This window comes from Dasypus novemcinctus, chromosome 19 (assembly GCF_030445035.2).
Source record: "Dasypus novemcinctus isolate mDasNov1 chromosome 19, mDasNov1.1.hap2, whole genome shotgun sequence".
NCBI lineage: Eukaryota > Metazoa > Chordata > Mammalia > Cingulata > Dasypodidae > Dasypus > Dasypus novemcinctus.
In genome coordinates, this window is record NC_080691.1 from 52,021,819 (window position 1) to 52,047,574 (window position 25,756).

At 47.6% G+C, this 25,756-nt stretch overlaps 1 protein-coding gene across 2 annotated transcripts; it reads right to left on the reverse strand.

The window, feature by feature from the left end:
* Positions 1-25,750, reverse strand: UFD1 (ubiquitin recognition factor in ER associated degradation 1). Of its 2 annotated transcripts, none has more exons than XM_058281819.2 (12): positions 25,370-25,750; positions 23,817-23,923; positions 23,387-23,419; positions 21,559-21,680; positions 18,304-18,434; positions 15,123-15,195; positions 12,001-12,069; positions 11,113-11,178; positions 10,781-10,828; positions 9,913-10,001; positions 6,757-6,838; positions 1-930 (listed from the first exon to the last, which is right to left on the reverse strand). In XM_058281819.2, exons 2-12 carry the CDS (start codon positions 23,821-23,823, stop codon positions 856-858), a joined length of 795 nt encoding a protein of 264 aa, XP_058137802.1. In that variant the 5' UTR covers positions 23,824-23,923; positions 25,370-25,750; the 3' UTR covers positions 1-855. The 2 variants fall into 2 exon arrangements, with proteins under 2 accessions (XP_058137802.1, XP_004481007.2); XM_004480950.5 differs by having other exon boundaries at positions 23,791-23,923; positions 25,370-25,494.
* Between the last annotated feature and the right edge of the window lie 6 nt (positions 25,751-25,756).

Here is a 25,756-nt window from a genome sequence, read left to right on the forward strand (position 1 = left end):
TTTTAGTCATTGCCTGTTTTTATTAGGAATTCTTAATTTAGAATTATTTTCAAGGAATAGAAGAGATTAAAATAATTAGATTAGTATGTCAAAAGATCCCACATTTTAGAAAGTGAAAATCTGAGACCAAATTACTACTAAGCAAACGTATAAACAAGCCAGTAGAACTTAAGATAACTTAGTACATTAAAATTGGGACAGAAGAAGGGAATGAGATCTTTATCATTTTGTTATTCAAATACTCATTTGTGTATCACCATAAGGCAGTTTTATTACAGAACGGGTTCATTAAGGAGCCACAGTTATTTCTATTATGAAATAATAGAAGTGAGCACTCATTCAGATCAGTTTTTTTTTAAAAAATCAATATGCAAAATAAACACCCTTTCTCAAATGCTTAAATTGTAGCCAGAGTAGCAGGATAACCACTATTTATAAAGCATGTATGTCTATAAACCACTTTTTTCTAGGCCAAATGCAACATCTAAGCAATTGGCCTCGAAAAAAGAAAGGATAATGAAAAAAAAAGATTTCAAGTCCGAAAAATGCATCCTCCTCCACTGGTATTATCAGTAATAAGGGAACCCTGCTCCACTGAGCCAGAGGACCCCCAGCAGACTGAAAGCACGGAGTGGCAAGAAAGCGCCCGTCTACGGATCTCAAAGACAGCTTTCTCTTTCTCAAAATCAAGCAGATACAGTTCCAGGTCAAATTTGCGAGTCCTTAGGTAACTCTAAACAAACCTCAAGTAACAGCATTCTTAATGACAGGCTCATCCCTGTCAAGAGCCAGTAACTAAAAGCCAGGGTGTTGCAAGTGATTATTTTATTTTCCAATCAACCAATAGCCCCTACTTTAAGGTTTTCTTCCCTTTTTACGCAACGACTGTCCTTCTCCAGAGAAAGCGACGAATCTGCCACCAGCTTCATCCTAAGTGTGAAGATAAAACAGTTTTCAGAAAATCCTTGGGACCTTATAATAAATGCTTATTCTGTGGACTCATGTATCTATCCATTTTCCATTTTTTCCCAAATTTCATAAAAAAAAAACTTTGAAATATAAACATTATACTGAATTGAGAAACAAAATCCCAGCTTCATAGCTATGAGCCTCCTATAGCCCAAAGTCTCAGGTTGAGTGTGTATCCTTTTAAAAATACATCACATTTTCAATATAAAAAGCTACAGAATGCAGGGAGGAAAAAGAAAAAAGGAAAAAGCTACAGAATGCACCAAGAAAATAGAAATCACCCATAACTCACCATCCAAAAATAAGATTTCCAATCACTCTCTGTATATGGTATATTTCCTCACTATTTTTCCTCAGTCTCAAGCCCATAATTTCTTATCCAATGTATTCTAGAGGCTACAGAGAATGGCATCCTATGGGAGAGCCAGCTTTCTACCATTGAGCATTCACATTACTTGCAGGGCTTCAGGATATTTTTCTTAACCTTTTATTTTGAAATAATTTCAAACTTACAGGACAGTTACAAAAATAATACAAACCTGTGGCAGCTTGAAATTATTTTATGAATCCCAAAAAGATAAAGCTTTTTAAACTAATCTATTCCTGGGGATGTGATACCATTTGACTGCATTAAATTCAGATGAGGGACCTTTGATTAGATTACTTGGTAAGATCAATTTAGGGCATATGATTGGGCTGTCAGTGAGGCAAGACTCAGGTGGAGTCTCCACCCTCTTCCTGGGGCTGATATAAACATACACAGAGACAGAGAGCAAAAGGGAGCTGCCATATTTGATTCTGCAGTGTGACAGAGGGGACTGCAGGAAATCAAGTTCCTGAGAGGCTCAAAGAGCTGGGCCACCAAGACTGAGAGAAGATGCCTGGTAAGAGACAAGCCCTATGCCAGGTTTGCCTATAGCTGTAGAAAGGCAGAGACCTTGCAGCAGCCTTCTTGCTTCACCACATGGCACCACACCAGATGGACAGTAGCTGACTTTAGTAAGAAAGCATCTCTTACAGTGCCTTGATTTGAATTTTTCACAGTCATGGAGCTGTAATATCCTTTATAAAACCAATCCATTTCTGATACTCTGCATTGGCAGCCCTTTGGCAAGCTAAAATAATGCCATATAGAGAATTCCAACACACCCTTACCCCCTACACACACCTAGTACCCAGCTCCTCCAATTTTAACATTTTCCCACATTTCCAAGTCATTCTATCCATCTATTTATCTGTCAATTCATTTTCTGAACACTTGAGTGTAGGTTTTATACATCATGCACCCTGAACACTTACTTAATGTTGCCATGTACATTTCGTAAGACCAAGGATATTCACTTATGGAACTACCTACTGTGCAGTTATCAAGTTCAGGAAATTTAACATTGATAGAAACTTTAGTCTATCTTCCCCTTTCTTCAAATGTCCCAGTAATGAGCCTGTTGTCTTCCTTTGCTAGATCCCATCTAGGATCATGTATTATGTTTAACTGGCATTATCTCTTTAATTCCTTTTTCTTTTTAAATTGTGGAAGCTTATATACAATATAAACATTCCCATCTCAGCCACACCCAAGCCTTACCATGCAGTGGGATTAATCACATTCACAATGCTGGAGTACCCCCACCACCTTCCACTAGTGTAACTTTCCCATCTCCCCAAAGAGACACCCTATACCCATTAGGCATTAACTTCCCACCCTGGCAATGCATACCTCAATTTCTTGTTCTTAAACCTAATTTATTCCTGTGGGTGCGAACCCATTGTAACTAGGACTTTTGATGAGGGTAGGTCAGTTATGGTTTAACCCACCTCAGTCAGGATGGGTCTTAATCCTATTACTGGAGTCATATATAAGAAGAGAATGAAATTCAGAGGTAGAGAGAAAAAGTCACAGAGGAAGCATCCATAAGCTGAAATCAACAGAACCCAGAAGAGAAGGGAGAGACCAGGAGATGCCACCTGTGCTTTGCTGTGTGATGAACTAAAGACCAATAATCACCAGCAGCCAGGCCCAGAAAGCCAGTCTTCGGGGAGAAAGCATCATTGTTATGATGGCTTGATTTTGAACTTTCTTTTAGTCTCCAAACCATAAGCTAATAAATCCCCACTGTTTCAGCCAACCAATTTCATGGTGTTTGCTTAAGCAGCCTAAGAAACTAATATCCATTTTTTAAGTGGCCTTTATTGTGATTTGGTGCTTGCCCTATTATTGCAGTCCTTTAAATGTTTTCGGAAGACTTTTGAGAAAGATGCATCAGCCAGTTCTTGCTGGTTGTTCAAAGCCTCTGTTGGGGGTGAAGCCCTGAAGCGTCTTACTCCACCATCTTGATTGGGCCAGTTTTCAGGATTTTAAATTGCTGTGGTGAGCAAAACATATTCCTGGCTAAGTATGTACATAGTTTTAAGGCTTTTAACATATACTAACCATCCCTGAGAAACATTCTTCCAAATTCTTCTGCCAACAGCAGGGAGAGGCTGATTTGTCCTGAACTCTTAACATGTCTGTCTTTGCTTTTCTCCTATCTTAAGTCACAGTGTAACAAAGAGTTAAGAATTAACAAATGACTATAATAACTGAATCACTATACAGATTTTTCCCCCCTCCTCTTTCTAATATATTGTAGAATAGCCAAAAGTGAATATCTGAAATTATGGAAACTCACTCAGTTAGAACCGGGTGGCTTGATCTTTGATAATGGTTATCTTAGTCTAATTCTAGTTCTTGTTTACACTTACCATTGTGATGGTTATTTTTAGCTTAATCCCAACCCTTGTTTCTACCTTTTTTTTTAAAGGAGGTATTGGGGAGTGCACCCAGGACCTCATACATGGGAAGCAGGTGCTCAACCACTGAGCTACACCCATTCTGCCCTACTTGCTATTGAAATGGTAACAACTCCACCTTCCCTGTTTGAATCGATAAAACCTTAGACAGATTTTAGGTCATCTGATTTCATGCTTTGCCCTTAGCAAATAAACTCTTTCTCTCTTTGAAACCCTGGCATCTCAGGAATTCGTCATTTGAGCACATGGGAGAGAATCCCTGCTTTGCTCAGTCACAACAGCAAGCTACCAATTCCATTTGCTTTAAGATGTTATGTCTCCTGGGGCTTCTGGGCTGGTAGTGTTCTAGACGCTACCTGTGGTTCTGGGGACTCACTATTTCCAATTTCTGCCTCATTCCTTCATTTTAATGGGGGACATCCTCCCATAGCTCCCAGAAAGGGTGCATGAGAAGCATCTTTTTGTGAGCTCTTTCACATCTGAAAATATTTCTTTTCTACTCTCAAACTGTCATTGGTAGCTTGGTTGGTATGGACTGAAAAAATCTCCCCTCAGAACTGTGAAGACACTGCTCCATATCTTCTTGCTTCCTGTGTCCTGCTAAGAGGCTGATCCGTGGAAAGCCTCCTTCCTCCCTTGGGAAGCTTTAGCATCTTTCCTTTGCCACAGCATAGGGCAGTTTGCATCCATTGTGCTGAGTACTCACTGGGCCCTTTCAATTGGCAATCTCATGCTCTTCATTTTGGGGAAATTGCTTCTGTCCCTTTGGATTATCCATTTTCTTTCTAGAAATCTTACTTTTTGTATGCTGGCACTGGAAACTTCATGGTCCTCGCTGAGGTGAGCTGGCCAGGACATGACCTCAAGGAACCTTACTGTTGCTGAGTATGTTTAGATCTTTTCTTGTGGGCACACTAAACCATCCAGAGAAAGTTCCTTCACCTTCCGAAGTGCAGTGGGTGTGCTTGGCTGCCATTGCTGGGGACCAAGTGGAGGAAGAGCCCCCAGGCTGTCCCCATTCAGGACGCATGTGGTTCTTAACTCCCTCTCTTCACTTCGGTCCTGCCCCTGCTGTGCCTGAGGGATTGAATGGCCCCCCTCTCAGGCCCTCCATTATGGCCCTTCCAGAAGAGGAACCTCCAGCCTTCTCCCAGAGTGGAGGAGGTGCAGCCCTTATGAGCAAGGTAAAGGAGGGGTACTGGCAATCCACTGGCAATCCGTCATTTCCAGAGGTGCTTTTGGGAGCATGATACTCTTAAGTCCAATTGCTCCTTGGGTTTCCCAGTGGCCAGCTGAGGAGTCAGCTTGCTATGGTCTGTTCAGTCAATGACTGCTTGCCCTCTTCTGAGGCTCCCCAAACGTCACTGCAGAGTCCTCCTCTGCTGCTGTTTTCATTACCTTATTGCCTTTTATTACAGATTTAGTGGCACTTCAGGAGGGAGGGGAGCTCTACTTCGATCTTCAGTCTCATCTTTAATGTATATTTCTTCTTAAGTATTTGCTTACATGAAACACAGACTTAGCTGTGCCGCTCCAGGTGTCAAGGAGGGCACCCAGCAGAGGCTTCCGGGCCTGAGCCAGGGCTTCTGGCTTTTGGTGAACCAGGCCCACAGATGGCATAGAAATGGGGAGCGCCTTGAGAAGGAGCCAGAGGGGAGGTCTGACTGCTCCAGCATGCCTATACCTCTTGCCTAGAAGGCCACCACCACATTCAGGCCAGAACTGGCTGTGAGTGGGGCTGGGGTATACAGATGGCACAGTGGTCTCCGCCCCCTGCCACCCCGAATACCAAGGGAGGAAGGAGTTCGTGGTTGGGAGGGGCTGGCCATGGCCGTGCAACCAGGAATTGTGGCCCCTTACAGGCATAAAGCACATTGGCTCCTGGCCTTATTCCCAGAGTCCCACATCCACGCCTTTCAAAGGAGAAGGCAGGAGAAAAATGTGTTGGAGAACTGAAGTTCTAAAAATACATGTCCCCTTAAGTGTCCAAGCCCAGTCATAGTGGGAAAGCAGGACGACAGGAGGGCATGCTGGGTTATATGGATAAATTCCTAGCACCCTGGAACCTCTGGCTTGCCACCTTCCCCTGCTACCTGCATGTGACCTTCCTTTGGATCATAGGAGGTTCCCTGGGTTGAGGGAGGCCATTTAGCAGAGGCCATTTCTGAAGACAGTGGCAGTAAAGTGGGTGGTGTGGTGGTCAGGGACTCTGCAGGTTCTCACCTCTGTGCACCTCTGTGCTTTTACCTATGAATGTGCAGACAGGCACAGCACCTGCCTTGAAGAGCTGGAATGAGGGTTTAGAGGAGTGCTGCACCTACTGAGGCTCTGTGGGCATTAACTGTATTACTGTTACCACTGCTAGGTGCCCCTGATACCATACCCAATTGCAGTGGACAGGCCTGACCTTGGCACCAACTGCCTGCTGCCTCATTGCCCTCTAGGATCCTGGAAAGCTCAAATGCTCTGCACTTCAGTCTCCCGCTGTGCACTGGGAGCCAGCACACCTACACCTGGGTGCCTAACCCCACAACCGCAGCATACGCCAGATGCTGGGCTGAACCCAGGTGACCCCAAAGCACTCGTGTCTGCACACATTCAGCCCACACTGTCCTCATCCTACAACCATTGCACTTGGCTAGAAGGTGCTGCCCACAGAGACCGGGTACTCAAGGCTCTTGGGCAGTGACCCACAACAAGAACTCTCTGGAAAAGTCAAGAACAGAAGGGGAGGCTACGCAGGGCATCCAGCCCTTTGCTAACAGAGCCTGGTGTCAGTCCCAGGGCAGGGCAGTGGGCACTCCAGATCCCCTACCCTGCACGGCCTCAGAGCCTGTATACACCCCACGGCCTTGAAGGGAAATCAGGAGACCAGGAAGAGGAGGGCCCTCAGATATGGGGGAAAAACCTTAAAAACACCCTCCCTGAGAATAATAAGAAATTCCCCAGTCACCGCTAGGCAGGTGAAACATCTCATGACCCATGAAATACACTCACCTCTTCAACTTTTTTGACCAGTGGACGTGAATTTCTGATAAAAGTGATCTTACCAAGTTTAAACTCATAATTGGGAATCCCTCTGTAAAGAAGAGGAGAAATATCAGTTCCGGGAAAAAGAACTTCACTCTGGATGACCAGAAGGAGGGTGAGCTGGAGAAGGCGCATGTCCTCTTGGTAACTCTCATTTGAAGGGTGCACTGAACCTACCTGGCCTTGGGAGCTCCCAGCACCCTACCAGGAAGTTGGTCTAAGTGCAGGGTACGGGGCAAGAGCCTGTGGGCTCTGGGCCTGCTCAGGTGCTGGTGCCATCCCAGGACGGAGAGGGCCTCAGTGTCCTCCCCATGTCCTCACAAACCTCCTAAATTAAATGGCTGGACTCCCACTAAACCTTACATTTTACTCCTTGAGAGAATGGGTGAATCCCCCTATGGCAGTTTGAGATTACTTTTTGAATCCCCAAAAGAGAAAGATTTTGTTTGTAAACTGATCTATTCTTCTGAGTGTGATACCCTTTGACTGCATTTAATTCAGTTGCGGGTCCTTTGATAAGATTAGTTGGAAGATTGATTTAGGGTGTTTGATTGGACTACATCAGTGAGGCATGGCTCAGGCTGAGTCTCCGCCCCTTTGCTGGGTCTGAAATAAACAGATATGCAGAGACAAAGGAAGCCGCCATGTTTGATTCTGTGATGTAAGAGGGAGGATGGCTTAAGCAGGAAGCCCCAAGAGGCTGGGCCCATAGAACAGCTCAAAAGGAAAGAGTGAGCCCAGAGGGGAAGGCTGAGACTTTGGTAGAGATTGGCAGCCATGATGCTTCACCACATGGCAACATGCCAGGATATAAGGTATGTAGCTGGCTTTGTTTGGTAAGAAAACATCTCTGATGGTGCCTTGGTTTGGGCTTTCCATGGCCTTTGGTACTGTAAGCTTTTCCCCCAGATAAATCCCCTTTTCTGGTACTCTGCATTGGTGGCCCTTTGGTAAACTAAAACACCCTCTTCCTAGCATTCTCATTCTGCTCTAAGGCCCCCCATCCCTACCACCAGTATGATGGCCACTGGAGGAGGAAACTGCTAAGAGGGTCCCTGGACCCAGTGACAGAAACAAACCTAGTGAGGCAGAGCTTTCGCCTGGTTTCAGGGACATGGAGTTGAGGCCCTTTAGCAGTTTGATATTGTTTATGACTTCCAAAAAGAGATAGTGGATTATGTTTATAAATTGGTCTGTTCCTCTAGATGTATTAGATTAGATTGTATTAACTTCAGAGGTTTCACTTTTACTTGATTAAATTATGATTAGGGTTTGATTGGGCCACATTAGTAGAATGCTGAATCCCTACCCCATTGGTGGTTGGGGACTCACAGAGAAAACAACAAAGCAGATGAGTAAAGAGTATTGGAGCTACAGCCCCAGGAAGTAAACACACAGGAGAACACAGAGGAAGAGAGAAGGCTCTATTAGACACAGGGCAGAAGCCCTGGAAAGAGAGGCAAGCTGTTCATCTGACATTTTACAGCTGACCTTGTGGAGAGAACAGAGCAATTGAGCCTGGAGAGAAATGAGCCCCTGGAGAAGGACTAAACTTAACCCAGCCTACAGCTCATATTGGAAGAAGCTGGGACCACAGAGCCTGGAAGAGGAAGAGGAAGGCTGAAGGCCGGCAGTCATCTTGCTCTAACATGTGGTAACAGATTTTGGTGAGGGAAGTAACTTACACTTTATAGTCTGGTAACTTTAAGCTTCTATCCTAAATAAATATCCTTTATAAAACCCAACAGATTTCTAGTACTTTGCATCAGCACCCCTTTGGCTGACTAATACAGGCCCCCAATTATTGGAAGTCACATAACAAGAAAACAGGTAGGTTAAGGAACAGGAGCCAGGAGGGTTTTAAATAGGAGAGAGGTGTGATCAGGTGGCACCTAAGGAACCCCTGAGAGGAGGCAGTGGCTGACATGGAGGTTCAGAGAGGCAGGACTGAAGGATCCAGGTGAGCGGCAGGGAGGATCAGTGGATAGAGAAGGCCTGACACACTTTCCCTGGGAAACGCTGACCTGTGATGGGTGAAACGACTTTCTCCACCCCTCAAAGGAGGGTGGGTGGGATGGCTTTCAGGTCGCCCCAACAGCCTTGATATGGACTGAATCATGTTCCCCATAAAAGTATGTTCAAGTTCTAAGCCTGGTTGTAACAGTTTGATATAATTGATGAATTCCAAAAAGAAATACTGGATTATGCTTGTAATCTGATCTGTACCTGGGCATGACTGAGTTATGATTAGAGCGTTGAGTCAGTGGGGACTCACAGATAAAAGGCTTGGCAAAGAACAGAGTTGAGGGCTTTTAATGTTGGAGTTTTGATTTTGGAGTTTGATGCTGAAAACTTAAACTGGAGCCCTGGGAAGTCAGCACGCAGAGGAAAGAGAAGCCAGCCCAAGGAAGAAAGGAAACTTGAAGCCAGAGAAAAGCAAGCCCCAGGAACGTAGGAACCCAGGAAGCCTGAACCCTTGCAGACGTCAGCAGCCATCTTGTTCCAAATAAGACTTTGGTGAGGGAAGTAACTTATGCTTTACGGCCTGGTATTTGTAAGCTCCTACCCCAAATAAATACCCTTTATAAAACCAACCAATTTCTGGTATTTTGCATCAGCACCCCTTTGGCTGACTAATACACTGGTCCTGTGAATAAGATCTCATTTGTAAATGAGATCTTCAAAGATCCTATTAGTTGAAGTGGGACCAGAATCAGAACCAGAGAATTGGTGGGCCTTGATCCAATAAGACTGTGGGCCTAAGGAGCAGAGGAAAAGAATCTGGATGTGGAATTTGGAGGGCCACATGGCAGAGGCAGAAAATGAATTCTGGATCGCCGGCCAGCCACTACCAAAATGTTCCAGGCTTCGGAGAAAGGAGGGCCTTGCCAACACATAGAGACTGAACTTATGGTCTCCACGATTGTGTGACAGAATAAGGTCCTCTTGTTCAAGCCCCGCAGTATGTGGTGCTTGTTTAGCAGCCCTGGCACACTAATAAACGTCAAACCAAGCCAGGCTGTCTCCAGAGTAGAAGGGAGGCTGCCCTGCCCCCGGGGTCTGGCGCAGACCCTCGATGGATAATGGTAAAACTTCTGGCAGGAGCAGTCAGGGCAGACCCACCTTTTAATGTCTCCAGGCTTGATTGGGGAAGGGCTGGGCTCCACGCCTTTCTTCTTTCCATCCAGTCGGTTTCCGGAGCCAGAGAAGGCCTAGACAGGTGAAGGGAGAGCTTCTGTGTACACAGCCCTGAGAGCACCTGTGCCCGTCACTGTGAAACTGTGTGGCAAGGCTGGGTGCTGGGGCGTGCTGCACATACCCCCCTCTCGGGACTGAAGCACCACACCCCTGCAAGTGGCAGCCAACAGCTCTCTTCAGCGCTTCTCAGAAGACTCTCCTGAGCTGAAGAGAGCGCCTGGCTCACAGTTACAGCCCCACCCAGGGGCTCCCTGCAGCCAATGAGCGGTTGAAGGGCCTGGCCCCTTGGCCTCCACAGGCTGCACAAGACAGAGCACCCCATGTGTGGCTAAGATCTCACTTGTGGTTGGACCATGGCTTGGCTTCTCCGCCTGCCCAGTCCTGCCCCTCCACTGCCTCCCAGCACCCAGTGCCCTGCACACCAGCCTGCACCCATTTCCCAAGGAGTCTGAATGCAGCGTACTTTCAGATGATGAAAGTGAAAGAAAAAAAAAAAAAGAGAACATGTTTTGAGAGAAAGAGAAAGCAAATATGATTAATATTTGGTAAATCTAACTGAATCAAAAGAAATAGAAAAGTTTATGGCTAGCAGGAAGATTATAGGAGAATGGCTGTAAAAGGCTGAGAGCCTCAGAAAGAACCAGATAAATGTGTGCACAGATACCCACAGGGAAGAAACCCTACTGATGTCTAATAGTGCAGGACAAGCAAGGCCCTGAAGTGGATGCCCTGGGTCTGAGAAGCAGACAGCATGCTGGAACCAAGGAAACAAAACGTGTGGCCTGTTACTCACGCGGAAGCCCAGCTCTCCGGTATAGCCACTGTGATCAGCTTCACCTTCCTGACAGGGATAAGAAAAAACAGGAGGTGAGCTGCTCAGCAGGGGAGATCCCAGCTTTCCCCTGGAGCCTCCTGTTTCTATTGCTGTTCCTGTACCCTAATAGCTAAGACACACCATTGCCCCTGGGGTGCGGGTCTGGGAGAGAAGTGGGACACATGACTGTGCCAGCACCAGCAGAGGCAAACCAGAAGCCAGGTACCAGAACACATTCATGAAGACATGCCCTGATGTGAAAAGGCACAGCACGCCATGGGCCATGAAGGGACCCTGGAGAAATGACTTACTGTCGACTCTTCGTGTGGGACTTGTCTTTCAGGTTCTTTGTAGCCCAGTGGAGCATCGAAATCCACCTGTGTTTCCAAGATGAAAGTAAAACCTTGAGACCCAGGCACACTTAGGCTTCCTCATGTGTAACTGGGACCATTGTAGATCAGATGCAATTTTAAGAAATAATAGAAAGATCCCTTGTACACTTTGCCCCGTTTCCCCAGATGACAACATTTCACAAAATTATACTATCAACACCAGGGTATTAACATTGCCACAATCCACTTATCTTATTCAGATTCCCCCAGTGTCACATTACTCACATGTGCAGACGTCAAGTTCTATGTAACTTTTTCACCAGGGTGGGTCCATGCATCCACTGCCAGCTGAATGTTGAACAGTTCCAATACCACAGGACCCCTTGTTTTGTCCATTTATAATCATACCCCCTCCCTAACCCCTGGAAATCACTTATCTACCTTCCATGTGTAAAATGTTGTCATTTCAAGAAGGTTACACAAATGGAACCAGATGGTATGCAACCTTTTGGGCCTGGCCTTGGTTGTGTGGCATCATTTCCTGGCGATCCAGCCAGGATGTTCCATGTGTCATTAGCTTGTTCCCAATCAGGAAGCTGAGCAGAGACTTCCTTAGTTTTTAAGAATGATACCCACTCCTGGACAGACGTGAGCTCACTGAGGATTTAACCACCTCTGAACTGGTGGCTCCCCCATGCCTTCAGACCGATACCAGGTCAGTGGCCTCCTCAGTGTTCCTCCTCTTTCCCCCCAAAGGGTCCCAGTGACCATGTGATACCCCCTACCCCCAGAGGTGCTGGCCTGTAGGGGCCACCAATGACTGTTCCCTGAGGCCTGGGCTCCCTGTAACCGGATCAAGGAACTCACATTCATGTCACACTCAATGATGGACACAGCCTTGTCAGGTTTGGTCTCCATGACCCGCAGCTCATAGATCTGGGGAGAGGGAGAAGAGAAATCAGTGGGAAGGTCTTGGGGCAGCACTGGGGGCTGTTGCTGTCCATTGGCTGTGCTTGCCACTGGCTCCTCTGGTCATACCATTTGTACCTGGCCCCTCCCCCAGCCACACACCCCTCTCATGGTCACAATGCTGTGGCAGATGGGCTAGCTTTATGCCCATCCCTCAAGGGAGGCTTTTCCTAGATGGAGTTCTATTTAGACACTGCCTTTTAAAAGACACTCTACCTTTAACCCAGGAAGTTTCTTATTTATCCATCCCATTTGGTATAGATTACCTGTGACTACAGGTTGATCACACTTTTGAGTTTTATCTTTGCAAAATATTGCCTCTCCTCCACTTTCCCTCACTGGGCTTTTCCCAGAACATCTGTTAGACTTTCTCATTACCTTCAAGATCTCAAACTGCATATATTCCATCTCCTTGTTCCTCTGGGCTGAATTCTGTCATTTGTTTTGTATTTATCTTTCATTCATTCTTTTTTTCTGCAGTGTTGAATCTGTGAACTCTGACTGCTTTTCAGACCCCTCTGGTTATTTTTGACAGTTTTTTGTTGTTTGCCCAATTTGATGACTCTGTTATTTCTTTAAACATTTTATACATCAATTTTATATTTGTAACTGAAAATTCCAGTACTGATTTCCTCAGGTATCTAAATCTGGTGGTTTTACTGGGTGTTCCAGGTTGCTTGTTTGATCTGTAGTCATGCCAAGGGCATAACTCAACTGAGGGTGCTTCTCCCAGAGAATCTGGACTGATTTCTCTTGGACAGTGATCCTGTCTCAGGTCTAGCCCCTTTGAGGGAGAGTCCCAGTTGAACATGGAAATCTGATTCAGATCTCTCACCAAGCACTGATATAGCCATTTGCCCTCAAGGAAACCCTGAGATTCTTGAATATTTCCTATATTCTTGCAATGCTGAGAGATTCTTGAATATTTCCATATTCTTATGATGCATTTAAGTTTTATCCCAATTGAACTACATTTTTATCAGAAGGGACTTTATAGAGTACAAAAGGGCCCTTTAGAGTATCTAGTCTTCTATACTTCTAAAAGTGAAGTCCAAATGTGCTTTTCTAGGCTTTTTTTTCCTGTTTAATCTATATGGTCTATTCTATCTTGTAATACAAAAATAACATTAGCCTTTACCACCCATTTGAGAGTAGATTTACCACTAAAACCATAATTTTAAAAGCACGAATGTTAAGGCTGCCTGTAACGAACTATGAAAATTTAGAGTATACAATTAAGGAAGATAATACCTAAAATTTTCCCCATAAAGGTAAAGGCAACAAGAATATTTCTTAGTTTATGAAAAACAAAACAGAAATCATGACTATAAATCTACACAACTGGGGGAAAAAAAAGATTATCAGTATCAGATGACTGAAGTACAAGGACACCATCGGACAACAAGCTGGATTCCTAGGAAGGAACTGAACTCTCGATCCTGGGAGGACAGAATGGGCTACAGCACAGGCTCCTGCTGCATGGCTGTGAGGGAAGAGGAGGAGGGCCTCAGGGGCCCAGAGCTGGCCTTGGGAAGGCCCTGGCAACAGTGCGTGAGGGCCGATTGTCACCCACCACTGCAGACAAGGGGCACGGTGTCACTCCACTCCACACCTGGGGTAGGATGGCCTCAGGGCAGGATTGCCAACGACATCTTCCCTCTGACATGCTTCCATAGTAATGAGAAAGTGGACGTCTTTTTGAATATTATGGGAACTCATCTGTCAGCCAGGCATGGACATAGACAAGAAATGGAGAGCGACAGATGGAATTCCACTTCACAGCTCAATGGCCTAGGTCCATGTACCTAAGAGTGTGGAATCCAGGATGTGAGATAAGCTCAGACCTGGCAGTCCTGGGTCAGGAGAGTCATGCCTAGACAAGCCTCAAAGGGAAAACCAAAGAAGATAGGAAGAGGCCATGGGCTTCCCAAATCCTCAGAGGCCCTTACCAGGTGAAGTCAAGCTCCCCATCCAGGGTGCCTCACAGCCCCTAAAGAACACTGTGGGACAGCTCTGAGAGGGTCCACCTGCTTCAAGGAGAGGTGGTACAAGGACAAGAACCTGGGATGGTTTATTCCTGGGTAGGTTCCCACAGCCCAACAAAGGGCTTAGTTCAGATTACAGGTGCAATGAAAATCTTTTTTAATCAGGGCAGAACTAGCATGCCTGATAAGATGGTTTAAGTTTTGTGAATCCCAGAAAGGATTGTTTTTAAATTAATCCATCCCTGTGAGTGTGGGGCCCTTTGATTGCATTAAATTCAATTAAGGGACCTTTGATTAGATCATTTGATTAAATCACTTTTGACTGGACTATGTCAGTGAGGCATGACCCAGGTTGGGTCTTCACCCAGTTACTGGCGCCTTATATAAACAGAGACACAGACAGAAAAGGGAACTCTGTCATTTTGACCCATGTGAAAGAGAGGACTCCAGATTTGCCTACAACTGCAGAAAGACAGAGAAGTCCTGAAAGGCTCAAGAAGAGGCCCAGGGAGACATGCCTGATCGCACACAGCTGAGCTCCAGGAGAGACTGGCAGACTTGCCACCTTGCCTCACCGTGTGGCAGAACTCCAGCTTTCTCTGGTGCGAAAGCATCTCTATGATGCCTTGATATGGACATTTTTGCAGCCTTAGAACGGTAAGCTTTTACCCCAAATAATATCCTTTATAAAACCCAACCCATTTCTGGTATTTTTGCATTGGCAAACTTAGGCAAACTAAGATGTGCACCATCATGGTACACAGAGGTATTATTAAAATGAATAACATCAAATTTACACATCTGTAAATATAATTAATCCTCAAATAAGAGATGCTGAATGAATCAGTAAAATGCTGTGAATATGAACTCATGAAGATTTTAACAAGCAAAGAGTAGGCAACAGCTAGTTTATAAAATCCAGGCATATCCTGTTTAAAAGGAACCCCTTCAAAAACCAGAAGGGACATTTCAGTAGACTCCTGTTAGGTGTGAGCTGCACTCTGGGCCCTGAGGGCTGTGGGCCGTGGTGCTCACCTTCTCATTGTAGTTGATGGCAATCACATCCCCAGTAGTGAGACAGGCAAAGTTTCTCAGAGCGTTTTCTAATCTGCAGACACATACTGTCAAGGAAATATGGCAAAATTGGAAACAATTCATGTGAAACCCTAACAAAGACAATTCTAGTTTCTAAAGATGGAAAGCAGCTCAGAGGTTGCTGCGGCCAGCATGGGAGTGGGGAATGGCTTGGAAGAGGCAAAAACGGACCTTTCAGAAGAAGGAAATATTCTGGGTTCATAGGTTGTACATATTGGTCAAATTTGCCACCTGTGTTTATTTTACAGTCTGCAAATTATACTGTGTAAAGTTGATTTTTAGAAATTCGAAGGGAGCATGGAAGAAAATAAGATTGAGTGAATCATATCTCAGTACCCTTAAAAGGCCCTCAAGGGGAAGCGGACTTGGCCCAGTGGTTAGGGTGTCCGTCTACCACATGGGAGGTCTGCGGTTCAAACCCCGGGCCTCCCTGACCCGTGTGGAGCTTGCCCATGCACAGTGCTGATGCGCGCAAGGAGTGCCATGCCATGCAGGGGTGTCCCCCGCATAGGGGAGCCCCACGCGGAAGGAAAGCGCCCCATAAGGAAAGCCGCCCAGCGTGAAAGAAAGTGCAGCCTGCCTAAGAATGGTGCCGCCCACACGGAGAGCTGACACAAGATGATGCAACAGAAAGAAACACAGATTCCCGTGCCGCTGACAACAACAGAAGCGGACGAAGAACACACAGCAAATAGACACAGAGAACAGACAACCGGGGTGGGGGGAGAAGGGGAGAGAAATAAACAAATCTTAAAAAAAAGGTCCTCAAAATTAAAAATGCTTTAATTAGCACTTTTCTTGTTTCTATCTTTTGAGCTGGTGACCCAACTTTAGGGGTATGTTCTTAAGAAAGAAAAAATCAAAAAGAAATTGTAACCTATAAGCCCTTTTTATAAAAGCAAATAGATTTTTCAAAACTACATTCAGGCAAGGAAATGGCAAAGCCAACTACCACGATGAATCACATGGAATAGTTTAGCTACATAAACCTCAGTGATTTACAGAATTACCTTAAATAAAAGGTCAGACTTAAAACATGGTTCGAGTTCATCTGTGACATGGCACAGCCCGATGAGGCACAGCCTAACTGCTAGGTGGAAAGGGCAAGGCTGTTCAGGTTCACTTCTCTAGGTTAGACATCTAGGGTCACAAGAGTTGTATGAGCGCCCTCTGTGATGCTGCAGCCAACTCTATCCCCTTGGGGGCCCTGTTGGTGGCCTGAAGAGGCAGTGTCCTCACTCACCCTTTACAGGTGGTCAGACCCAGCCCCGTGCCTGAGGGTGGAACTGGCACCCACCCCTGGACCCATCATGCCCTAACCTCTGCTGTATATTAAACTGCCTTTTTCCAGACTGTTAGTGAGAACAGGGAGCATGACCAGGGACTATCAGGTTGACCTCAGCTGGACCCTCCTTTTACCATGTGCTCCCAGGTGTTTAGCTGGGCCTACTGAAATAGTCTTTGAAAATAATATGACTATTTTGGACCCTGTGACAGTCTGAAGTTCTTTTCTGAATTCCAAAAAATTCTTTTCTTAAACTAATCCATCCCTGTGGGTGTGGTACGATTTGATTACATTAGATCACCTTGATTAGATTACTTGATTAGATCACTTTTGATTGGACTATGTTGGTGAGGTGTGACTCAGATTGGGTCTCTGGCCTCTTACTGGTACCTTATTTAAACAGAAACACAGAGAAGACATATTGAAAAGGGAGCTCTGCCATTTTGAGTAGCCATGTGTCAGAGAAGACTCAAGGATCACTAGCATCTGAAACTGAAGCATGAAGCAACCAAGAAGCAGCTCAAGGCTGAAGAGATGAGTCATATGCCTGATTGCCCATAGCTGGGCTCTGGAAGACAGAGAGCCCAGAGAGGAAGGCAGGGACCTTGGCAGAGATCACCTGACATCTTGCCGTGCCACGTGACAGGATATCAGGATTACCAGTAACTATTTTGGAGAGAAACCATCCCTTGCTGATGCCTTGATTTTGCTATTTCACAGCATCAGAACTGTAAATGTCTGCCCTAAATGAAAATCCTATTATAAAAGTACCAACATTTTCTGGTACTTTGTACCAGCAGCTCTGTGGCAAACTATGTCACAATGCATGTTAACACCCACAGAAAATTGGAAGGGCTTAGGGCCATGGAGGCAGGCCTCACTTCTGGTCACCAACAACTAAACAGAGCAACTTGAGTCGGAGCTCTGAAAGACAACTGAACCCAGGATGGTGATCCAGGCTGCAGCACAGAAAGGGGCCACCATGGCTGAGCCATGAGCAGAGGGCCCGTCCACCTCCATGACACTGTCAGCAGCAGCTTCCTCCTGGGAAAGGGCCCAGGGAGATTGTGCAGGTGGGGAGGGTAGAGGCAGATTTATTTATTTATTTTACTTTCTATCTGCCTGTTTGATAAATCACTTTAATTTGAATATTCATTTTAAAAATAAATAGATTACCACTCTACCATCATCTCAACAAACCAAAATAGGGCGTCCAAGCTAGAGGACCTTGATCTTAGTTTACCCATGGCACCTCCTGTGCCCACACTTACTTCCTTAAATTATAAGCATACACATCTGGCTTAAGTTCAGAGGAGAATGTAAAAAAAAAAATCTCTGTAACCAAAAAAAAAAAAACCTCTCTAGAACCTTTGCTTTCTTTGCCAAGAAAGAGCACTGTACTAAATCAATGAAAGCCACTGGTCTGGAATAAAACAGTCCTGAGGCTGGGCCAACACTGAGGCTGACTGGCAGTTCATGGCAGCAGGGGGACCCCCAGGGTTGCAGAGTGCCCTGGGGTTAGAGAGCTGAGCAGGTCCCTCCTTCCACCAGGAAACACAGCACACTGGGCTTTGTGTCCAGATGGGTTCCCCTTTCCCCTGCCAGGAAGGTGAGGAAAGCAGCCAGGCGAGGCCCACAGAGCACCCAGTGCACTCGCCTAGGGCCCAGGTCCACTGCAGTGGACTTGCTGGCAAATGCCACCATTTTCAGTCATGACTTCAATCACTACTACATGAGCAATTGCCCAAATGGGCATATGGTCAATAAAGCACCTGCTGTCCAGCAGCTGCCACAGGCAGCTTTGTCTAGAAGGTTCCTTCTTCTTTCAAAGGATACACTGCTTTGGGGTTGGTGATGTCCAGGAAGTCGGGGCTCTGAGGCTGGAACTTGGAATATGTGGCCACCTGAAGGTTGACGCTCTCCACCTGGACCAGGCCTCCTTCCTCCAACAGCAAGTTCTGCATCATCTGGAAAGGAAGAAGGAGGGGACATAAGACTCGACCCAGAAATTAAACGGCCACCATTACTGTCACCTTCCCATACGTGGGTGGGCTGTCTTATATTCTGATGGCCTCTTACTCTGGGTACCTGGGGACAAGTGATTTCAGATATGGTATCAGAAAGAACAGGTGAGCAAGGCAGTGAAGGGGTACTGTGAGGATGCCCCTGCTGGGCTGCTGACAAGTAGACAGATGCCTTCTAACCATCTGCTGTGAAGGTGAGGGGACATCAGCCTCCTGGGTAACATCAGAAGGTAGTGGGTACAGGCCTCTCGGGAGGTTGCAGGTACAGGCCTGCCAGGAGGTTATGGGATATAGGCCTCCTGGGCTGCCTGCTAACAGGGTAGAAAGTACAGGTTTTAGCACCCAGTCTAGGCCCTCAGGGCACTCACTCCCCATATCTCTAATCTTCTGTGGCATGCACCTTACATGGCACAGAGAAGGCCCTGGGCACCAAGGAAGGCATGCTGCCTGTGCTTGAGGGCCATGCTGAGGTAGGAAGAGGCAGTACATGGCGCATCTGAGCCTACGTGGCATGGCTGCCACAGTGGACACCAAGGGGTGGGGACAAGACACCAGAGTGGTCTACAGGGCATGATAAAAAAAAAGGGAAAGAAGTTCCCACACATCTCTGGCAAACCATTCTGCAAAGGCCTGGGAGAGCCTGGAGATCTAGGAACATAGCAGTAAGGTCAAGGGTCAGAGGTCACAGGGAAGATGAGAGGCTCAGAGGCCAGAGGCCAGAAACAAGAAACCACGCAGGCCCTAGAATAGCCTCCATACACCCTCCCCAGCCTTCCTCCACCATTCGAGTCATGCTGAGGTTGTTTTCATTCATATCCACCCAGTCCCCTGCCCTACACTGAATGGCTCTGAATTACACCTGCAGGAGCTGGAAAAACACTGTGACCCCAGGAGCGTGACCTGAGGAGTTAGAAGGCGACTTTAAGAACCTAGGTGGAAGTAGATAGAAGAAGGGACACATCTGGAGAGGCCAGACAGGCCAAGATGAGGAGGCTGCACCTGAAAGTGAGGCTGGGCCCAGGAAAGTGGGTGGTGCTGAAGTAGAGTCCACAGTGAAGGCAGGGTAGGTTCACACGGGACAAGCCTGTTGGGGGGGCGGGGAGAGGGCACATACTTGGGAAGATGCCATCACGGAAGAAAGCCTGTCAGATGGGGACCAGACTTGGAACTGAGGGTGGCCACTCTGTCAGCTGCCACAGGCAGGCCGGGCAGGATGGTAAGGTGCCTGGATTTGGTGACTAGGAGGTTCTGGTCACCCTGGAGAGTGACATGTTAACAGACAGGCCATGCTCACAGACCTCTGTAAGGACTCTGTTAATGAAGGAAGGAGGCTAAGCTCCAGCTCCAGCAGAGGCGTGGCCAGGGGAGGAGAGGGGGTTTCCTTGGCTGGAAGAAGGACCCAGTCACAACAAGGCATGACCAAGCAGGACGAGGCTCTCAAGAGAGTGGATGCTTGGGTAACCTGCTGATGGCCAAATAGGCAGGGTCCGACTGGGCCTGTGGGAGAGACGAGGGCTCCTGAGAGGGCCCCTGAGGCAGGAAGATGGTAGCTGATTCAAGAAGTTCAGACCCTGGCCAGAGTCTAAGCCACACTAGTCAGCTCGGGGTCTGGCCTGCAGCAGTCACCATGGGGCTGGCACGGTGGGGACTGGGGTTCAGGGACACCTCTGCGCTCAGGGTGCCCTGCTGTAGCACCTCAGGCCAGGGCAACAGTGAGGCCCCAAGGTTCTGGAAGGGCTGGTGCCTGTTCAAGGCTGACACCCTGTGGAAGCTGGGAAGCCCCTGGTGGGATGGAATCCACCCACCAGCCGGCAGAAGACACACACTCATACATCCTCCAGGAGTCGGAAGCCCCTTGGGCCTGGCCCTGCTCAGCAGCTGGGAAGCCCCAGGCCACCACCTAACCACATCAAGAACTGCAAGGCTGGGCTAGGGCCAGGCCAGGCTGCCTACCCTTGCCCCAAGCTAGCTCTATGCTCCATCCTACCCAGACACTTTCCCAGGGGATGGGATATTTCTCAGTGAAAGGGATTCAATTCATTTTCCAGTCCAAAGTGGTCTGGGTACTTGGACAAATGGCCACCCAGATTCCAAGACTGTGGGTCAGAGAAAATTCCTTTGAAATACAGAGTGTCCCTCAAGTGTCCCCACCTCCGCTTGCTCCTATAGGTCGTCAGCCACAAGAAGCCTTGCGGTGGATCCAGAGCAGCCTGGGAGGAAGCAGCACTCCTAGAATGGCTCCTGTGACCAGGTGCTCTGCCAGGTGAGTAGGACACGGCCTCCACTCATCAAGGCGCACCTAGGTGAGAATGGCAAGTGCTGCGAGGGTGCAAGTGCCTCGGGGACACAACGAAGAGGAGGGGCATTGAGGAGGGAAACCAGTCAGGTCCAGGCTCTGTGGCGTGACTAAAAGCTCCCATAGGACCAAGACTGCACAGGCCAAGGACACCCAGGCAAGGAGACTGCCCAGGAGAGGCTGGGAGCAGGAGGCTTGGTCAGAGAGGGCTCCTGTTGGGGAAAGCTAGCTGGGCCCAGTCCTTAGGAAGTGCCCTGGGGTCTAGGCTGAAAAGTCGGACTGGGGGTAGGCTGGGGGAATCCATCTCCCAGGTGGCAGGGGCAAATTACCTGCTGCAGAAGAGGGTGGAAGATATTCAGAACAACCACATATACTTATCTCAAAAAATACGTTTGTGATCACTGCTATAGGGACCAGTGGGAGAGGTGGCCATGCCTTTGTGAGGCGGCAAGGTATGGCCAGAGAGGGAGCTTCTCAGCTTCCAAGCCCACAGCCAACGCAGGGCCTCTCAGCACACTAGATGTCACCCCTCTCTGACATACTCCTCTGACTGACCGATGAATGCTACAGGTCCAGATCGCAGCACTTCTCCTGCCTTCCTCTGGTCTGACAGAAATGCACGGGGTAGGCAGGAGCCTGGCCACCTGCTCCAAGCTGCAGAGAGCCAAGATGTGCACTCATGCAGGGGGACGTCTCTGCCTGAGAGGTCCTGTGCCCTAGACAGTCCTGCTCGTGGGGCCAGGTAGGGCCCTGGCTGATGGCAGCACTCACCCAGTGTGGGAGGTAGCAGATGCCCTCGTCAGCGACAAACTCCAGCACCCCACAGTGCGTCATGCGGTCTGAATTCTTGTTAGTCAGTTTGAACAGCATGGGGTAGGTAATGTTGAGCCGGCCTAAAAAGGAGAGGGAATGTGGGGTTTAGTTTTCTGATATGAACATGATCCAGCATTTTTTCCCCTTCATTTTCTTCATTAACAAGGAGATTTTGGTCATGTCATTTAACCAATCCGTGCTTACTTATGTATTCTTTCTGAATGCTGAAGAAAGAAATGAATTTGGTTTTAGGATTAAATGAAATAAATGTGCCTGGACAGAATTTTTTTAGAGTAGCTCTTTTATAATTTAAGCTGCCTTTGATCTGTTATTTTATTTTTTGGAGTTGAAATAAAGTTTACTTAGAAAAAAAAAAGTGGAGGTATATATTAGGCATGGGTATGTAAGAAAGGAAGGAAACCCAAGGCCTCCCCCAGGAAGCAGCCTCCCTGAGCTCCCACGTGGCACCCACTCAGCTCAAACCATTGCAGCAGGCAGCCAGACTCCCAGGGGGTTCTTAGCCCCTGGGTGTCTGCTCACCCACCAGACCCCATGAGTCTCCAGGCAGGCAGGAATCCCTCCCTGCCTGCTAGAGCACAACACTGTGTCCCAGACAGGAACTCAAGAATGTCTGATAAGTCCGTCACACAGCATGGCTTAGATTTACGACTTGTCTTAAACAGCCATTTTTAAAAGTGAGTTTGTTTGTTTTTTTAACTTATTCATATGTAATTCAAGTGCCAACCAGGTGCTGGCCAAAATCCATTCGCCTCCAAATGTTTCTAGCCTAGAAAGGTGAGAAAGAAAATAAACAAGGGCACTGCTGGTGCTGCGGGGTCAGGGCCGTCAGAAAGGGCCGTGGACTGGGCAGGGTGAATACTCTAGGTGCTCCTCCCAGCAAGGCAGGGAACTCCAAGCCACGGCAGCAGCTGGAGCCAAGGCTTGGGGTGAAGAGCACACCAGGAGGAGACACTGGCAATGAGGTTGGTTGGTGCCTGAGAATGGGGTACAGGAGGTCGCTGTCAGGGAGGAAGCTGGGCCAGGGCAGCAAAGTGCCTGGCACCCCTGGCCGGGAATATGGGATCTCATCGGTCTTGACACAGCAACTTCCATGCCCCCGTGGTCGGTGAGGACTAGGGGCCAACAATCAGGACTGGGGCAGGCCTGGCTCAGGAGACAGAAAAGGAGGGGGCTGGCACTGAGAAGTGGGAAAGCCTGGTAGACCTGGGATGCTGGGGGAGGGGCCTGAGATGGCAGTGGCCATGCCTATAAAGAACCAGGCCCTTGGTAAATCTTCCCAGACATGGCACCCACCAGGACCCCTTTTTAACCTAAGAGGAGTCTAAGGCCCAGAGGCTCAGTAGCACACCCAGGATTGCAGAGCTTAGGAGGCCCAATGCTGGAATGCAACCCAGACTTCTGGACTGAGTTGGGGCGGGTGGTGGGCAACGTCACCATTGGGCCACATTGTCTTTAGGTTCAAGTGAACCAGGCAACCAAAGCTCCATTCAGAAACAGGAGGTACAGCAGATTCCATCTGACCTCCCTAAGAATTCTAAATAAAGCAAATCAAGGGAAGGTAACTGGGACAGGAAGCTACTGATAGGCTAGGAAGCCCCTTGGAAGTCACAGTGGGAATGGGTGTCCCCCTATTCGCCCAGGGTGGCTTCCAATGTGGCAGAATGGTGACAGAGGGCCCTGAGGCCAGTCCCTCCATTCCCAGAGCGCCTCACAGTGGAAGGGCTGCAGCTGGTCTGAATTATCAAGTCCCTTAGAAAATACTTACTGAGTTGATCGAGGGCAGATGGTGGCATGATTACTGTGGAAAGAACATTTTAAAAAGTATTAAAAAAAAAAAAAAAGATGCAGAAACAAAAGTCAAAATGTAATTTCCATTATACCCCAAAGAAGTTCTAAACAATATTTTATAGCAGCCAGAATTACATCATGATCTTTCTTAAAGAATCTTACTTAATGTAATTTATTCCTGGAAATGAAATAGCTACCAACCGTAATTTGATCAGAATTAGCCACCCCCATCCCCTACCCCCTAAGCAAGCCTGGGACGAGCAACATTTTCACTGGAATACTAGCTTCTGGTTAGTGTACCAGTAAAACTGGGGAAAGCTGCAAGCCTTGCAGGCTTTGGGGCAGGAAGGGTTACTAGTCAAAATAAAAACAAGCACATACTCTTCCCTCCTTTCTCCACATCTGACCTGTCATTAGGCCCTGCTAGCATGGACACGGAGAAGCAGCGGTACTGTGTAGAGAAGCGGCTCTGGAAGACCCGTGGGATCGGGTGGTCAAACATATTGAAAGAGAACTGGAAGGAGAAAAGAGGGACCGGCATTAGACAGAGTCAAGGGATATTTCTTCATATCAAAAAAAAACCAAAATACATCAGGGTGGTAAATGTCAGTCAAAGAGCAAAATGTACTAAAATCTTGATGCATTTCCCATGAAACACAGTCTCAAAATCTCTGGGTTTCAGCCATTTCTGCTACACCCAGCCTTATCCCTCAGATCTAGTCTCTACCATTTTTAGAAAGTGCGATCTTCCCCAAATGCAAAATTTTGTGTCCAGGTTGCTCCTTTCCTGACCTCTCACAGAGGCTCCCACCATCCTCAGCATCAAGGTCAGACTTCTCCCACAACTCAAAGATACTTGCTCAATGACATACAATCTCCCAAGTCTGCCTGGGCTATTTCCTCTGCCTGGAGCATTTTTCCACTTTTCATTAATTAATTTATTTATTTATTTATTTTTTAAGATTTCTCTCCCCTTCCCCCCCCCCACCCCAGTTGTCTGTTCTCTGTGTTTATTTGCTGTGTGTTCTTTGTCTGCTTCTGTTGTCAGTGGCTCGGGAATCTGTGTTTCTTTTTGTTGCGTCATCTTGTTGTGTCAGCTCTCCATGTGTGGTGCCATTCCTGGGCAGGCTGCACTTTCTGTTGCGCTGGGCGGCTCTCCTTACAGGGCGCACTCCTTGCGCATGGGGCTCTCCTACGCGGGGACACCCCTGCGTGGCACGACACTCCTTGCACGCATCAGCACTGCGCGTGGGCCAGCTCCACATGCGTCAAGGAGGCCCAGGGTTTGAACCGTGGACCTCCCATGTGGTAGACAGATGCCCTAACCACTGGGCCAAATCCGCTTCCCTTATATCCTTTATAATCCCCTAGCATTTTGCCTGGCACATGTTAGGTATTCGATGTGTCTGTTAAATGGACGAACTTGGGAGTAGACCTATGTTTTGATTCTGACACATTAGGATAAAATCATAACCTCGTTTTTATTAAAATAAGTTGATGGTGTTAAGAACATGCTGCTGTAAAGTGATAAGGGGACTGTAGGAAAAAGCGACATCCGAAGGCGTGAACACGACCGAGGCATGAACCAGGAGCTCGTTGAACTGGGGCAAGAGCTGGATGTCCCCGCCCACGGGTATAACCCCAACGATCTTCTCCTCAACCCCAACAAACTTTCCATTAATTTCGTGTTACTGAAAACCTGCTATACGCCTGACACTAGCGAGACTCACGGGTGGGCACAAACCTAAGTTTCTTTTGACACCTTGAGGAGCTAAGAGTCCAGCTGAAAGCAAAGGCGGACAAGTCCTCGAACAAGCCGAGTCACGCAGAGACCATTCGCGGACCAAGGCCGGCTCTCACCCGGCCCAGGTCAAGTGACTCCGCAGCTCCGCCGCCGTCCCGCCCGGCCCCGCCAGGCCCGACCCGGCCCCCACCCTCAGCCAGGCCAGACCGCGCTCACCATGACTGACACCTCCGCCTCGCAGACGCCGCTTCTTCCAGGCAAGGTTACGGTGAGAACTAGCCTACAGCTCAGCCTCGCAGCCACAGCCACAGCCGCCGCCGCCGTTCCGACGCCCCGAGAGGCTCGCCGGAAGTGTCAGATCTGTGCCTGGGAAGGGGGGGAGACGGGTCCGGGGGTCGGCAGCAAAAGGGAGAAACCTGGACGAAGACCCTCAGAAGAATTCCCCTCAGAAGATATATATTTTAATACCATTTCCTAACCAGGTATTCCCTCTACAACTAATTATTTCAAGTTATTTTTAATTACGTTTTGGCCTTACTCCCCTCCGAGACGAATTTAGTAGGGCCCATTCTCCTTCCTGACTACACTACCCAGAATGCAAGT